This window comes from Microcebus murinus, chromosome 5 (assembly GCF_040939455.1).
Source record: "Microcebus murinus isolate Inina chromosome 5, M.murinus_Inina_mat1.0, whole genome shotgun sequence".
Lineage (NCBI taxonomy): Eukaryota > Metazoa > Chordata > Mammalia > Primates > Cheirogaleidae > Microcebus > Microcebus murinus.
Window position 1 is genome coordinate 30,169,637 of NC_134108.1, and position 17,932 is coordinate 30,187,568.

General features: G+C 33.9%; 1 protein-coding gene across 1 annotated transcript in view; it reads right to left on the bottom strand.

Moving 5' to 3' along the window:
* Positions 1 to 17,932, bottom strand: part of ENPP1 (ectonucleotide pyrophosphatase/phosphodiesterase 1) — a 62,745-nt gene that overhangs the window by 11,341 nt on the left and 33,472 nt on the right. The window contains exons 6-18 of the mRNA XM_012736624.2: positions 17,769 to 17,866; positions 15,784 to 15,863; positions 14,743 to 14,862; positions 13,601 to 13,710; positions 11,746 to 11,811; positions 11,388 to 11,460; positions 8,565 to 8,673; positions 7,433 to 7,564; positions 4,741 to 4,772; positions 3,683 to 3,810; positions 2,438 to 2,507; positions 1,644 to 1,731; positions 186 to 355 (exon numbers count right to left, since the gene is read on the bottom strand). Coding sequence (XP_012592078.1) covers positions 186 to 355; positions 1,644 to 1,731; positions 2,438 to 2,507; positions 3,683 to 3,810; positions 4,741 to 4,772; positions 7,433 to 7,564; positions 8,565 to 8,673; positions 11,388 to 11,460; positions 11,746 to 11,811; positions 13,601 to 13,710; positions 14,743 to 14,862; positions 15,784 to 15,863; positions 17,769 to 17,866 — 1,276 coding nt within the window. The remainder of the gene's footprint in view (positions 1 to 185; positions 356 to 1,643; positions 1,732 to 2,437; positions 2,508 to 3,682; positions 3,811 to 4,740; positions 4,773 to 7,432; positions 7,565 to 8,564; positions 8,674 to 11,387; positions 11,461 to 11,745; positions 11,812 to 13,600; positions 13,711 to 14,742; positions 14,863 to 15,783; positions 15,864 to 17,768; positions 17,867 to 17,932) is intronic.

Sequence of the window (17,932 nt, forward strand, 5' to 3'; positions counted from 1 at the left end):
AATGCAAAAACTAGGAAGAAAAAAATAAATTATAAAAGATCTACATGCGTCCCTAGAATTAAAAATGTATGTTTACCCCCCACTCATAAATTTTAATTTGATTATTAAGTATTTCCACAGCATATGCTATACAGGAGGTTCTATAAAACCATACATACCGGACTAAACTTCTCCATGATACTTACCAATGGGTTACATGAACAACCAAGGTTATCTCCAGGGTTTGTTGCATAGGGGCAGTGTGTGAGGGGATACGCTTCTTTGGGATGTTTTGGGGTATAAACAGGATTCTTCAGAAGGTGGTTAAGACTTCCATGAGTTCCATTATTAGGAGCTGGTGTCAAATTCAGTAAATCTGCATAATTTCAAGAATGATAAAGAGTTACTTAGAAGTTTCAAAACCAAATAAATAGTAGACTTGTACTATGATCTTTATTTTTTTAAATATATATGATTCCTTTATAAAATAAAACTATAAAACTCTCAGGTTTAAAATCATTTATGACTGTGCTATTCTCAATAGAAATACTGATATGTTTTACTTCACTATGAAATTTCTGAATTTTAAAGTATATAATAAGTACGGTTACTATCTGCTGAACGTGTATTGTATGCCAATAACTGGGTTAATATTTTTCTTATTTAATTCCCAAAATAATTTAATATGTTATAATCAACATTTGGCAGATAAGGAATGGAAGCACTTTGCCCAAGGTTTCAAATGATTAATGTAGTAGACCTAGGATTCAAAACCATCTCTGAGTCTACAACTCTTGCTTTTTTTTTTTTTTTTTTTTTTTTTTTGATGGGGTCTTGCTCTGTCTCTCAAGCTAGAGTGCAGTGGTGTCATCATAGCTCAAAGCAACTTCAAACTCCTGGGCTCCGAGTGATCTTTCTGCCTCAGTCTCGCAAGTAACTGAAACTACAGGTGCATACCACCATGCCCAGCTAATTTTTGCTCTTAATAATAATAACAGCAAATACTTATACAGTAAAGCACTTACTATATGCTAGGTGCTGTTTTAAGCATTTTAGGATAATATTAACTTATTTAAAGTATATAGGCTCTCACTAAAAGAATTACACTTAAGACATATTTAAGGTTTGTAAATGCTCAGTATCAGTATCTGAAAAAGGAAATAATATCTAAAACTCAATACCTCACCATAAAAGTACTAAATCAGAAGGTACTGAGTAAGCCAAGAAGATCCCTAATGGGTCTGCCTTCATTTCTATAACCTTGACATTGACATCCATTCCACTATCGCTACCAGAGGTTCTACCTGTTCTGTCCACCTTTCACTGCCCCCATCTCTTTTCCCTGGCTTCTATCACTACTCTGACTCAGGAGTCATATGATTAAGCCCAGGGCCTAACGCAGTGTGAGACACTGGGGCTGTACACACCACCCCGCTGTGAATGTTGTGTTTCACCAGTGTGCAGCCTCGGGGAAAACACAGGTAAGTCACAGGACAGTATGTTGCCCACATTTCTTCAGTGACTCTGGGTCAGGAAGAAGAAAGGTGAGAATATGTCTTGCCTTACCATCATCTCCACAAAAGTGCCCACTTTAAGACCTACTTTTGACAATCCTATTCCAGCTCTGTTTTCAGAAGGGAAGGAAGCTACCTGTTCACACTTACCACACATTAAGTTATAGACTTCAATATTTTCAAAGGTGTCAACCTCAATGCCATGCTTGAATCCAGGTCCGTAGCCAATAAAAAGGGCCTAGGTTGGCCAGAAAAGTTAAAGAGTATATCAGTGCATTTCAGTTATGTATATAGTTGGTCAAAAAATTATATTATCCATATTGTACATCTATAAACTGGTTATGTTAAGATAAAGAGAAAATTACCATGCCCAATGCCTCTTTAGGGATATTGTTTTAACCCCCAGTGCACATATAACCTAAGAACATCTGGGATATTTCTCATAGTTTTACTACAATTCTTGACTTGACAATCAGGAAACAATGGTTGATAAAATTCTTTTTCATTTATGACATGGAATATAAACCTCACCCTGCCCACCTCACGCAGTGCTGCAGGGATCAAATTAAGTAACTATTTTGACTGTATTTTGAAAATTTTAAAGTACTAGGTACATATAAGATATTATCTCCTTTCAGAACATAAGCATGATACCTTCTTGTCTATTAAATCACTGCTTTCTTTTACTGTAGAGCGATATTCTCAATGGAACACAAATAAATGCAAAATAATTATTAGAAATTTATAGGAGGTATAAGTCACATGTTCATGAAACATGAATATAAAATTTTAACAAAGTTCTTTACTTTCATGTCCAAAGAAAAACATCTCTGTGAAAGTATATGCTCCATAAATTCCCATTCAAGACATATAATCATAGTCTGTTTGTAAGCCTAAAACTTTATGTATCAGTTTTTTTTTTAAAGTATAATAGGTTTACTCACTTGCATATTTGAAAATGTATTATCAGAGCCATGAAATCCACTTGTACAAGATTTCCTTTCTGAGGGATTCCTAATTTTGACATATACAAATTAATAATGTAAAGTCCATTCATAACACATAATTGATAATCATAACATTACTTTCATTAATAAAGAATAAATAATGATTATGTTAAACATACAGGTAACTAAAACTGCTTGGCTTTGAAACGCAGTAAGGGGTCACCTCTGTCTTTTATTTCATGGACAGATCAACTATAAGTAACATTGTAGAGGAGAGAAAAACCACTAGCTGAGACAGAAGTGGTTTTAAATCCTGACTATGCTATAAACTAGCTGTGACTTTAGAACATTTAATTATCTTCTCTTGGTTTCAATTTCTCATATTACTTATTTGTAAAAATTCCATGATATACTTGGAACACAGTATTTAGATATTTACTAAATATTAGTTCTCCCATGAGAGTAAGAACCGTTCTTCCTTTCATATTCTTTTCCTAAACACTAAAAACCTAGTGTTCTAATAAGCATGGAGACGGTGGAATTCTGTTGACTAGATTCTGATTTACTGCATAAGTTTTGCTTGACAGGAATATTTATCATGACCAGCTTCTTGGTAATCATCAAAAAAGTTAATGAATAAGTTTTGAGATATTAACATTAACCATCCAACTAATTTGCCAAACACACCAATTAATTAAGGCTTATTGAATGTATTGGTATGAGGAGAATGAAAAAAACAACTGTGTATAATTAAGATAGTTGCTCATTATTATAAAGTAAAGTGCTTTTTTACCAAAGCGTGCTGAGCTTTGATAATACGGTTAGACATAACTGTAACGTGTAGAAGAGAGGTGACATCAAGTGGTAACATTTAAGAAGGAACAGATCATAAGAAGTAATCAATATGGGTATGAAAGGCCAGAGCAATGGTTATTAGCCATTAGGTAACCTCCCTTCTCCTGGGACTTCTGGCTATGGCTATGACATTTTTTGTTGTCACAATTAGAGAGGGGTGCTACTTTCATCTAATCAGAGAGAAGTCCAATATCCCACAAAGTACAGGATTACAAAGAATTGTTCAACTCAAGTATCTTTATGCCAAGGTTGAAAAATCTGGGTTAAGGTGAAAAGAATCATATTTGCACAGTTTTCACATAACAACGTTATTTAAAAGGGCCCAATGGTTACCTTGAATTACTAATAGATCAGGCTAAGTTTACCTGGGAGACTGTCAAAACTTACAATGCAAGTTGCCACTGAGGGTCCAGATAGAATGTCAAGGGCTCGATCCTCTCATTTTTGGCAAAGTGGAAACGCTTAGGTAAGAAATGTTTCAAGTAAGGTTTGAAATGCTGGTTTGGTTCCAGGCACTGAAATTGTAAAAGGCAATGAAAACTATTATTGAGAGTATAAACCTTTCTTAAAATTGCTTTCTAACACATGAATTTTTTTTTCACAAACATTTTACCAGCCTGCTTAATAAGTCACAGATGGAAAACTAAGAGTTCTTTACTTGTATAATGTACAAGGTGAATGTTCCAAGCCAGTTCAGATTTTTACAGGAAATCATAATTATTATTGCATAGAGGCCCCAGGAGTCTCAGACTGTCACTAGATTATATTCACATTACCACTGAGGATCCTATTTTCAAACACCCTTATAATTACAATTGTAAGAATTTTCTTCATGACTTAAACAGGGGTCCTCAAACTTTTTAAACAGGGGGCCAGTTCACTGTCCCTCAGACTGTTGGAGGGCCGTTGGAGAGTGTGGCGCACATTCCACACATGCGCACTGTGGGCCCGGGACCAGTCGGCTGCTAAGCAGGACAGGCAGCAGTGGCAAAAACACTCAGTGTGCCGGATAAATGTCCTCGGGGGGCTGTAGTTTGAGGACACCTGACTTAAAATGTATCACGTATAAAATGTAGTATGGATAACTCAGCACTAGAACAAAAGTCTATGTTTAAAAAAATCTGCATAAAGAAGACTGGAAAAAAATACATCATAATAACAGCATTTATGGTGATACAGTTATAGGCTTTTTTCCTTCCATTTTTAAAAATTATCTCTTATACTATCATATGAATTTAACAAAGCTAATAAATAAATTCTTAAAAACTTTCAAATGTAGGTTGTTGGGACATAGCCTTAAAGATCTTTAAAAAAAATGTACATCTTTACCCAGATACTCCAAAATTCTAATCCTTCAATTTCAAGAACAGATACTAAACTTTTCTCTAAATATATATTATACAAAACTAACAATAACTAGATAATAGAAAAATAAAGATACTCACAGAAAGATTTCTGGCAATGCCTTCATAATTAACTGTAGAGGTACAAACATAAGAATTAATCGTTGATGGCATGCTATAATTCAAAATAAAAATAATACAAAAATATACAATATCAGTCTCAAATTCTATGTTTAAATGCCAAAGCAGGTTTCAAATAGTTCATTTAAGTCATTACATATTAGTCATGGAAAGGGATAAGACAGATTTATAGTTACCACCCTATAATGACACCCATGATATAATGTAATGTTATTAAGTGAAAAGAAGTTACAGAACATCTATCTACCCATCTGTTCATCCATGTCTGTTCATTCATCCATCTATCTATTCATCTGTCTGTCCATCCATCTGTTATCAACCCATCCATCCAAATATCTATTCATCTTTAAATATATCCATCTAAAGCTAGTATGATTTCCTGTGTAAAAATAAAAATGTTTTTATGTATTAATCTGTATAGTAAATATCTGAGAAGACACATTCCAAACTTTACAGTGGTTGTTTCCAGAGAGGAGAACTGAGTTGGGAAGTAGAAAGACTTAGGGTGGGAAACTATTACTTTTTAATTTGTATACTTCAATATTCAATGATAATTCCAAAATTTTTGAATAAGAAGGGTATAGGGAAACTTAGAAGAAAGGGCAAGTAGACTAGTTTTAAAACTGAATTTGCAAAGTAAGCCCATGCATTTACTTAGGGTACACGTTGGGCTACAAATCAGTAACCGTCTATCTTTCTAAATTTTCTTTTAGTAATATTTCATGTAAGTTTGAGAAAGTTATTCAGATAAAAGAATATATGATATATATTTTATGTACATATATAAATAAATTGATATTCTTATAGTTTTTGCTATAATTTGGGAAATTTGGGGGCCTTAAATGAGATAAGAGTGGGACTAAAGCTTAGCTATCCTATATCAAACAACTCTGGGGACTGCCATTGCCTGTACAGTTTTCTAACAGGTTTTACAACAATCATGTGCTGCTTTTCCAAATTTAAAAGAAAAACACTACTTAAAACTAATCATTATGTTTACAGAGCCTATACTTTGTGCCACTATGTTAATATATTTGCATAATTATTTTCCTACAGTGAAATCTATTTTTCCTCATTAATATTCACTAGTATCTATTGAAATATATCTTATGGCAGTCTTCAAACCCAATTTTGGTGTCTGTTGGAAAAGCTTATTTTTATTTTTCTTATAAAGTTAACTGTAACAAAAAAATAAACAAAATTTGCTTACATATCTGAAACCTATCAAAGATGGTAATCAAAAAGAGAGATAGGTAACAGAGGTAGAAATGGGTATGAAACAGTCTTGACTTGCAAAAGAATAATTTTTTTTTCTTAAACACTAAGATGGAAACAAAACAATGAATATTTTTAAACATTTCTTAACAGTTTGTGTTCCACATGTGGTCGAGAAAATGTGTGACTTCTTCCTTAAAAGATTATTATTCTGGCCAGGCGCCATGGCTCACGTCTGTAATCCTAGCACTCTGGGAGGCCAAGGTGGGCGGATTGCTCCAGGTCAGGAGTTGGAAACCATCCGGAGCAAGAACAAGACCCCATCTCTACTATAAATAGAATGAAATTAATTGGCCAACTAATATATACACAAAAAATTAGCCGGGCATGGTGGTGCATGCCTGTAGTCCCAGCTACTCGGGAGGCTGAGGCAGAAGGATTCCTTGAGCCCAGGAGTTTGAGGTTGCTGTGAGCTAGGCTGAGGCCACGGCACTCACTGTAGCCTGAGCAACAAAGTGAGACTCTGTCTCAAAAAAAAAAAAAAAAAAAAAGATTATTTATTTATTTATTGGAATGGTTTAAAGAAGGCATTTCTGGGAACAGGAATCAATTGCTTATAGAATTAATCACTACTTCCAGCATTCCTCCTTATAATAGAATATTATTCTAAAACTAAATTATTTTAATGGAGTGTCATGAATTAAACTTGAATAAATGCAGTTGAGTTTTTCTCTTTAACTTTTTTCTAGTATAATCTTTAAGCTGATACAAGTAAAACAAACACTACAACATAAGATAGCACTAAGCTCATCAAATAATACGTTTAGCCCATGAATAACAAATAGATTATTTGTTACAAGGTTAGTCTTGTGTCCTCACATCCAGTCCCATAAAATCCCTTTGGGCACAAAAGGTCTGCGCTGATAATTTGATCATGAAAAGGAAATTAACTTTAACTGATTGCTTTTAGTTTAGAAATATAATGTATCTCTATAATGCATCTCTATCTATATCATGTATAAGAATACATTAGAGAAATATATTCTTTTTTTTTTTTTTTTTTTTTTAGACAGAGTCTCACTTTGTTGTCCAGGCTAGAGTGAGTGCCATGGCGTCAGCCTAGCTCACAGCAACCTCAAACTCCTGGGCTCAAGCGATCCTCCTGCCTCAGCCTCCCGAGTAGCTGGGACTACAGGCATGCGCCACCATGCCCGGCTAATTTTTTATATATATATCAGTTGGCCAATTAATTTCTTTCTATTTATAGTAGAGACGGGGTCTCACTCTTGCTCAGGCTGGTATTGAACTCCTGACCTTGAGCAATCCGCCCGCCTCGGCCTCCCAAGAGCTAGGATTACAGGCGTGAGCCACAGCGCCCGGCCTGAGAAATATATTCTTAATATGACCATATTCAAAGTTATCATAGAGATATACTTACATGAATAGTATTTATCTGGGACATCGGAGGGTCTCAATCGAGCTGCAGGTCCATAAATAACCTTAATATTTTTGACATCCCCCAAATACTTATTCAGATATATATATTTCTTACAACTGCCTTGTTCCATGCCTAAGAGAAAAAAAAATCCCAAAATATGTTAGAACTTTAATGAAAAATTTAATACGTAGAAGTAGAATTTCTTGCACTTCCAGAATTTAATTTATTAAACACAAGCTTAGCATTCATATTAGTTAAACACCTAGTAGGTAAGAAACAGAATTTCAGCTATATCTACCATTTCACTTTTTTCAAAATCTTTTCCCTTTCTTTCACCCAAAATTAGTTTGATATTTATTCTTATTTATGTATTAAAATATTAAAATATTTATGATATTAAAATATCATTATGTGAGTGAAGGGGAATGTCTTTTCACAGTTTTAGACTGAATATAAAAAGCCCAGTTATTTGCCCAAAATCATTGAGGATATTAACTGGGAGTGTATGACTGACTCAGTCTCGTTCTAGGACTGGAACTTCTTTAGCATGTAACTTCATAGACTATTTCTAAAAACAGCTTTCTATAATTATTTCTGAATCAAACAACAAGAACAAAAACAAACAAGAACCTACTTTCTACTTCTTTGTATGCATACTGCTGCTATAGTCCCCAAACTGTACACAAATGTGTCACAAAGATCATAACAAGTAAAAGCGAAATTAAAATATTATCAAAATTAATATATACTGCCTCTAAAGTCAGATTTACCATGCTAAAGAGAGTTGAAGATGTAATAATCTATTCCAATTAAATCTAAAACTGTAAAGTTATCAAAATTTAATATTGAAAAAAAATTTTTTTTGACTATTCAAATTCCTGCTGTAGGCCTTTTCCAAATCAGAAGATAGATGCACTGTGGTTGGCGGACTCTTAGGTTTCTGTGAATTCTATGTTTCACTAATATTTTATATTTAATATAATTTTTTCCTAAAGACTTTTCACAAGAAACTACATTTTAAAAAAAGAATTAACTGTAACATTCAGAGGAAATCAGGAAACAAAAATCAAGCAAGCAAGCTTTTTTTTGGCACCATTTAACCTGGAGAGTAAATGATGCAAATTCAGAGTACCATGATCTGAAATAAGGATGAGGTTCAGGCATTTATGCAAGTTGAGCTCTTTCAGACCATCCATCAGCATGCCAACCATGTTGTCAACCCTCTGCAAGGCTTTGATGACCTGAGAAAGGGAAGCAATCTCATGTGATACAGTCCATACTAACAGCTATCTCTATATAAAGCTATCTCTGTTAAAAAAAAAAAAAAAAAAAAAAAAAAAAGAGTTCAACGGATTTAACTATGAAGAGCTGATTCAGGTTAGATTAGGAGAGGTCAAGTTCAAAAACATAAAAAGCAGTAAATAATTGCAGATCATTAACAATGGAAGGGCCCAAACTCTAAACATGCTCAATCTTAAGTTTTGAAAATGATATTAGCTAATCTGATTAGCTCTCCCTTCCTGAGGTTAGCATGCTGCTATTTAGACTAGACCCAATTTACACCAAAATATTATAATATTAGCTCAACTCCAGTGTTCAGCCAGAAACCAATGTATTCTTAATTACCACTTCAGTTTCTACAATCAATTTCTTCTTGTACTTTCTGATTATTTAAATGGTCACTATGTAAATATAATGTTTCCTAATTTTCAAAAATGTTAAAATTATTTATAAAATGCTTCTTATAAATCTATGTACTTAACTTTTTAAACTAGAACTCATAGGAACACAAACCATCATTTCCTTAAAACTGCATACATTTGCATATGAATATCATAAGAATAAACAATGACAAGTGCTTTTGGCAAATTACTTTCTGGCATTTATCTTTTCTTCTTTCCTCACAAAACCACGTGAGGAAAATTCTTGTTCCATTTTCTGTGTATTTTCTGCAATGTATCAAATCAGTTTAATCCTCATTCTTGGTCAGTATATTTCACTGTAATATGAGAAAAGGTCTTCCATTCACTCAAAGATATCTATGCAACATGAATTGCAATTTTTAAGTATTAAAATAAAGTGGGCTACTCTACTTCCACTGCTCCACTTGACCAGCCTTAAAAAAAATAAAATAAAATAAAGTAGGCTTGATGTGCCAGCAATGTTAGAGTTTAACAAAGTTTCAAAATGGATGAATATGATTTGAAAAGTAATGGTCTCAATCTTAAATGAAGATGAGTCAGAAAAGCAGATGATTTGGCAAACTGTTAGGAATTAAAAAACTCAGTGCCAATTTTAAAATGTATATAACTTGATAATCAATTACAAAATGATCTTAAGACTTATTTGTAGTCAAACTGACCTCGACACAGGTCTTAGGTGTCAGTGACTTTAGTGAAAGAGTAAAAAAAAATCACACTAGCATCTGGCCAATTGTTCAAACCAAGACAACAGCTACAAGAAACTTTTCTCTTTGACCAATTAGGACATGGCCACTTTGTTGGCCACACATCTTATTTACCCCACCTCTAAGAAGGAGCATCTCTGCTTAGTGGAAGGACAGAATGAAAGCAAGGAACAATGGGTTACTAACTTCAGTGGGGTTGGTGGAGATGGATTTTGATGGAAAGAATGCAAAGGGAAATAACAGACAAAGGGGAAGATCAACTTCCTTCTCCCTTCGCTCTTTTATCTGAGGTGATTGCAATCCAGGCAGTATCTACTCTTTAAGAGGGGCAAATCTATGGCAGATCCAGGGTAAGGAAAACCAAGGGAAGATGGTTTAGGCAGGTGTTTTAAATTCAAGAGAGAAAAATGAGTCTGCTTTTTTTCTCTCTTCTTTCCTCTGATATTACTGAAGTAAGCATTTAGACCAAGTAGCATCCCAAAATCAGGGCTCACTATAGACATGTCAGGCAAGGCATTGGTCTGAGGAGTCCTTGAGGCTCATAAACTATCCAGTTTGGGATACCTGGGCAGGAGAACTGATAGAAATTTGGGGGTGAAGCCCTTGCTATTAAGGAATCCTGTGTGTTTGTAGTCTATTACCCCTGGAATCACATGGGGCAAAAGATAACCAGATAAGGATTCTGACATGAGGGATCCTGGCAATATCTCTTCTCCCTTTTATCATGACCAACAATATTCACAGATCCTCACTTGCTGTTTCTTTTTACATCTTAGGTCACAGACAAAATACATATCAGAAGGAAAGTCAACTTAGAGGCACGAAAAAAAATGCTCAAATCATTTTCTGTTCTAAGACTTCCTGTGCTCCAAGATGCAAAAATAATATGGCCACAGGAAAAGTAAAAACAATACTTGTTGTTTTAAAGCACTATGCAGATCACCAACATAGCCAGGGGCTGGCTAAGTTCCTGAAAGGCTGTCAGGTCAGACAAGATGTTGCACTGAGACCGTTAGTCCATGAGCTTATCTTCCTATTGCTAGTTTCCTAGGAACTACTCGATAAAGAATAATCATTTGAATATCTCTATACTTTCGATAAAAATCTCTCATCCTTTGATGCCCAAGCTCTGTTATAAGCATGGTTATCTAGTGGACAAAGACATTCTAAGGACCGTTCATATGAAGTTTCTTCTGCTATTTGACTTATATTTGCATAGCAATCTGGAGTCTTACCTGTTTATGAAATTCTCAAAAAGCATTTAGTTTTTAGGCCATTGGAGAGGGCTATAGAGTGGATAAAAACTTTGGAATTGAAAACAAAGGACTTAATTCATCATTAATTCCAATTTAGCAATGTGGAAAATACATGCAAAACAATTCTCCCAACTCTTATTTTGTTTAAAGTACATCCTTTGGTTTAGTGCACAAAACTCACTCTTTCTAGAAATCACAGAATTTTACAGAATGGCCTACAAATCTGCTCCAAAGCCAGGGTCAGTTAGCGGACTAGATTTAATGAAGTAATCACTGGTAAATATGTACTTACTTCACTGCTGACTGGTCCATATGAATGACCTGAAGAATCTGGTTCTTCTAAATACAGAGTGTAAAAGTGTGGTCTAAATCAAACAGTATCAAAATGTAATATTTTACGAACACATTGAAAAACAGAATGGAAAATATAATTCAGCAATTGATAGTGACTAAAAATTCCATAACACTGGGGTAACAAATAATTTACAGGTTTAAAATTCTTCAAAATGTGTCTGTAGTAGTTCACTCAAGAGTTTATTTGGATAAAAGCATCATAGCCAATAGCAAAGTTTTACTGTAGTCTATTTTTAAATAATGTCATCTCTACTAGACAAAGGCATATTTACAATAGCAATCAGTTGTCCACATACCTTTCATCTGCAGGAAGCTGTAGCCACTGAAGAACAGCTAAAATTCTTTCTTCAAATGGCACTGAACTAAAATTAAAAAAAAAAACAAAATGAAACAAATCTGTGACAACTGTATGGATTTAAAATATAAATTTATTTCATCAAAAATAGCATTAAGAGGCACTAAAGCAATCCAATGCATCTATTGTGCTTGAATTCATATAAGAGTTTTATTTAAAACCTTAAATTTGTTTTCCCAATGAAGGAACAAAAGTTAAGTTTTACACAAATAAAAGTTGTAATTGGGCTTAACTACTTCGGTAAGGCGCTCACCAGCCACGAACCCTTGCCCACAGCCAGCACTCATAGTCCACACGACAGTTTGTGCTGTGCAATGACAACGAATCCGTTTTGCTCTTGTGTGATGAGGAAAGCTTTAAAGCACTGAAAGCTTGTTTTACTTTACAGGCAGCTTTACTTGTAATGTAAATCAGAATAGGTAACATATACATATATGTTTTCATTGCGTTATTTTTAAATGTTCGCAATTTTATTTTGATAAATGAAAAATTAGAAAAGTCAAGTTTTATTATTAACGCTAAAGTTGACGCTCGGCTGTGCGCGTTCATCTGTGGCTATCGACTGTAGTCGACGCTCGTACCAAGGTGGTTAAAAATTTGCTGCCTATCCTCTCCCTGAGGGTGTTATGCATGCACCTGAGAACAGTCACGCGCTTACCACATGGGTAACCCATGTGTTCACACATTCTACAAAGGGTACCTCATGAAGAACTCACTCATTGAGAACTGTTACTATACTTGGGAAGTAGGCACCTGAGGAGCAGATAACAGTCCTCCAGGCAACATTTCCTGAGCAGAATTAACTCTGCCATCCTGAACACAAGGTTTTGTTTCTACACCTCCATCAGAGCGCTTGCCCAACCCCAAGTACAGTTAGTTGTGTTCTCTATTAGACCTTGAAAAGCCACAGACCATATACTACTAATTTTTGAATCCCCCAAGACACATATTACTATCCATAAAATAAAAATCATTGCAAATAATGAGGAGAAGAGGTACCGCACTGTGCTCATATGGACCATGAAGAACACAAACCAGCATATTATTACCAAGGAAAATTGTTATGCATTTCTTGTCTGGGATTTATGATCTTTTCTGTTTGCCCTTCCAAATACATTGTTGTGTTGATTTTGTGATAGAAATTTCATACTTATAAAATAAATAAAATTTATTTGGTAGTCTTGCTAAAATTAGCAAAAGAGATTCTTTCCCCCACAAAAAAAGGTGTTTTTTTTTTTCTCAATACATCATGGATTTTGAATGTCACTGTTAAGTTATTCTAATTAGATTCTTACCTTAGAAAGCTGATATATTAAAGTAATTTGGAATTATAAATCCAGAAATGCCATTAATATTTCCTTTTATATAATATTTCCAGACACCAGAGGGTAACTCCTACCTGTGTCCTCCTTTTTGTCCTCTTTGATTCATTCATCTTTTCCTTCTCCTAGTTCTTTTTCTTTCTAGAGTTATTAAGAAAATATGCAGTGCCTCCAATCTCAGATCTCTGCTTTTACCAGGACTTCATTTTTTATTCCTAACCCAAAGGTCTGAACTCAACATGTTATCAGTATTTCTAGAAAAGCTCTAGAAAACACTTGTCTAGTTTTACTGTCTATTTATCATCCATCTAAAATTCTTTGAGATAGAGTTCTTAGAGTTCTTATGCCAGTTCTCCTTTTTTAACCAACATACCACTCAAATGTTAAAGCTTAGGACTCAGTAGAAAGGAAAAGATGACATAAAAATAAGCAGTTTTGCATTACAGATCCTAGAAAAAGTTCAGCTACACATACCCATTATAGACTTTATAGATGTCTGGGAAAATTCCATTAATTCCCACATCTGATCCTGGCCAAAAATATGTGCCAGACTTGATGCCTTGAAGCTTAGCTGTGAGCCAAATCTGGAGGAGATAATGAAGGAAAATTAGGAAATCATGCAAACCATTCATCTCTCAGGAAAATACATGTTCATGCAGCACCAATGCATTCCTCTCTAGTGCTAGAATGTCTCTAAGGTCAACAAGCTCCAGCAATTAGACTATAATAATCACATAATATGATTCTTAAGCACAGCAAAAATATATTAAATAATCAGAGATTAACTCCTGCAACTTTTAGAGCTATATCCCTAATTAATATAATAGGTTTCTCTTGAAAGAAGAAAAATTCACAAACATATATGTCTTTAATTTGATGACACCTTTGCTTTTGTAACTAATATTTATTAAGCACTTATTACTGCCAATCATGGTACTAAATAGTATTCCTATAAGCATCCTATATTACTAACTTACATAATCCTCACAATAACTTTACAAGGTAGTAAACAATATTATCTACAGTACAGATATGAGAAAACTGAGTCACAGAAAGAATGATTTACCCTCAGTCACACAGTTTTAAATGTCAGAACTAAAATTTTAATTCATAACCTGCAAATTAAACATATGATCTTTTTCCTTCTAAGAAGAATATCAAAATTATTCAAATAGATCCTATGTAATTATTGTGGCAATTTAAAAAAATAAAATAAAAAGAAGAACACATCTAAATCACAGAAAGAACCTCCTATATGAGCACATGCAAATGAAGCCAATGCTTACCTCTTTCAAAAACAAAGTAGCTTTGTGTAGATCAAAACTATTACCCCCAGACTACTGCTATATGCTACTATTACAAGAAGGAAGAATCAATCAAAAAAGAAAAATGGCCCAGCACAGACCAATCCATCTCTGGGGCAAACTACTTTCATTTTATGCAATCATATAAGTTATATTAGTTAGGATTATCAATATTCATTTTCATTTATGAAAGGTTGGCATAGACATAGTAAATTAAATAAATTCTAAAATATTCCAGGGAATCTGCTTATTTTACTCTGATTGATGAGCATTGCAAACTATTTCAGTGGTTAAAATAAACAAAGAACTCACTGGTTCTCCTTTGTACCATTCAGGATTAAATTTTTCTTTACTCTTAAGTGAAAAGGAAGCATTCATTTGGGGATCATACATTTTATTGTCAATTATGCCATGGGATTCTGGATAAAGTCCCTAAAAAAGATAAAATACACATTTTATGCAAGTTATGAGTTTATTTAATGTTAAATAAAGTCACAGAATAATAAAACTATCAAAGAGAAACTGATGACGAAAGCTACAAAGAATTATAATAAAGTTTAAGGAGGGAAGAACCAAAAATTGAGTAATGGCAAAACACAATCAACCACTTAAGATTTTATGTAGTATTTGTGTTTTAAGTTATGTAACAAGAGAAAATAAGTCAGTAATGCCATAGATGACAACCTAAATAAATAGGCAACCTCCCAAATTTTGAAAAAAAAAAAAAAAACACTCTGTTGTCTTTTTGGCTTCCTGAGTAAATCATTTCTGCAGAACAAACTCCTTTTTGGCTAGGTACCAGAGTAGCTTGTATCAATACAAGCTATCATACTAATTTTCTGGGTTCAATTCTAAAGGTTAATGAATTCTACTTCTTTTCTTGATTCAAATTTAATTCGGAAACTTTGGTAGAAACAAAAACGGGACTGTAATCCTATCTGCAGTCAGGCAGAGTGGCTTGCTTACATTCCTCATCAAGATGATTGGAAAGACAGGGTGAGAACACAGGAGTATGGGCCAGTGTTTTTGGCTTAAATAAAGCAAGCTACAAAACTAATGAGAAAAAACAGGATACAAGAATCAGAGACTCTTAAAACTGAAAGGAAACTAAAAAAAATCATTTCTCTGAGTCTTTAGACACCTCTTTTCACAGATGAGAAAATGGAGAAGGTAAAGAGACCTTCCCAAGATCTAGTTAGTGGCAAAGACCAGTACCTAGGTTTCCTTGGTTGACTATCTCTTAAAAAAGAAGTTATTCTTTTTTAATCTGAACCCAATTAGTCCCTCGAAAAATGTTACAATTCCATTTCACTTCTGTGACCATATATATAACAGTTGAAATGTAGAGCTTACTGTGACAATGCTGTAGTGATTGGGAAAAGTTTTTGTCGGATATACCGGTCTCAAGTTTTTAGTATACGTTCCACAGTTTTCTAGAAAGAAAAAAAATAAACAGCGTTATTAAACACATCTGACAATCCATTTACCTTACTTAGCTTTGGAACCACAGCAGTCTAAATTATGTAAAAAAAAAAAAAAAAAAAAAAAAAAAGAGCCCAGGAGAGACTTATAACCAGATAAAAATTCAGGATAAATTATAAAGCAACACTGGGGATACAAATTCAGTGCTAAAGATAAGAATTATTTTTTCTCTTAGTCAGAAAATCATTAAACAAAATAAGCCAATTAAATAATTATCTCATACTTATCAATATATTAAGTTCAAGATAGACAAGTTATAATAATGTGATGTTTGCTAGATCTTTGATACTACTTAGTAGTGTTCAAATACCTAAATTACAAGAGGCAGTAAAAAACAAAAAAAAAGGGCACTAGTAGCTAAATGTGCAAATTAAAATAAGAATGAAACTGTGGCAGGGGAGATAGTGTCCCAGGCTATGGATCCAGATCCAGCCAACCCTGGACAAACTCAGTGGCATTAAAGACAATGGACATCTTTTGGTTTCAAGTCAGAGAAAGCACATAAGTCAGATTGTTCCTGATGCCCTGCAGATTTAGCCTTGATGTCTCTCTCCTCGTTGCCTTCCTCTACTATTAAGGAAGGAACACATAACTAATGATTCTAGCACGTCAATACTCCATGCCTGAAAATGTCCCTTGGATTTGGCATGTGTCTATATACTTCACTGCCTTCCCAATGATTCAGAATTATAGGCTACATTCCTCAGTTCTCCAGAGCTAGGGCTTGGGTTCAGTGTGTATTGATTTCTTTTAAACTTCATATACAGGTACCTGTAGCTCCTTAGTATTGAACTCAGGATGCCATGTTTGGTACCAGGGAGACCAACTCTCCTCCTAATAGTAACAAAGGGCTGGATTCAAACTTCAAAGCCCATGGGCCTGCTGGTAAGAACAGAGCTTTGTCCGTAAAAAGCTAAAGACTTTTTATGGGGAATGATGAGTTATTAAAAAAAAAAAAAAAAAATCTATTATTTTCCAGGTAAAAATTAAAAACTGAAATTTTACAAGGCTCTCCAAAAACTATTTTCACCCTTCACAAGACAAGCATAATGACATCCATGTGCATTAACTGAGAGTGATTTTAATGTTTAAAGCAACCTCATGTATTCAATTGTAGTAAATGATATTTTAGAATTTTAGAAGAACACTAAAATAGTTGTATTTACTTACTTTCTTTTCAGTCCAATATTACACTGAATCTACTTAAATATTGAAGACTGTTGACTGGCAATGTTCTACAGTTTGTATACGCATATATGATTTTTTTCCTCTTTCAATAACAATGATGAAACAACTGACACATATTTCTGGCTGTTAATGTGATTTAAAACTTTGGCATCAATATTAAGAAAAGACCATTCTAATATTTCGTCAATAACATATACAATAATCATTCAATTAAGGCCTTGACTGAGATTAAAAAATAGAAGGATTTAATTCAATTCAAAGGATAATACGGGATAACTAGCAGACAAGTATCTATAGTCTGTACTACTATTATCATAACAGAAATACCTTCAGTTTTTGAAATTCTATTTTTAAAATGAAATGTTTATAAATATGGGATTGTTCTACAAGAGGAATCCAAAATTCTAAGAAAGAATAAATATGTATAAAAATGGACAAAAGTCAAAATCCTAAGGTAACTACATTAACTTAGAAGTATTTAAAAGTCAGCTTCAGAGTAATCACAATATTAAAGACTAGTGCCTTGTTGCCAGGTTCAACTACTTTGCCATAGAGAAGTTTTTGATAAAACAGTTAGGTTCTGCCAGTACTTTTCCCAAAAAGTCTGCCCTCCTACTCTATCTTACTGAAATCACGACACACCAGTAGTAAACTCTGAAGTTACTCACTTAGTTTGCTAATAACAGGAAGAAGTCCACCCCAAGTGTGTAAATATTCTGCCCTGAATCCATCCAAAGAAAATAAGAGGGTAGGAGGCTTTTCAAACCTAGGTAATGAGGGAAAAAAATGTTTAAAAATGCAAAAAAGAAGACACAGCCAATGAAGATATTCT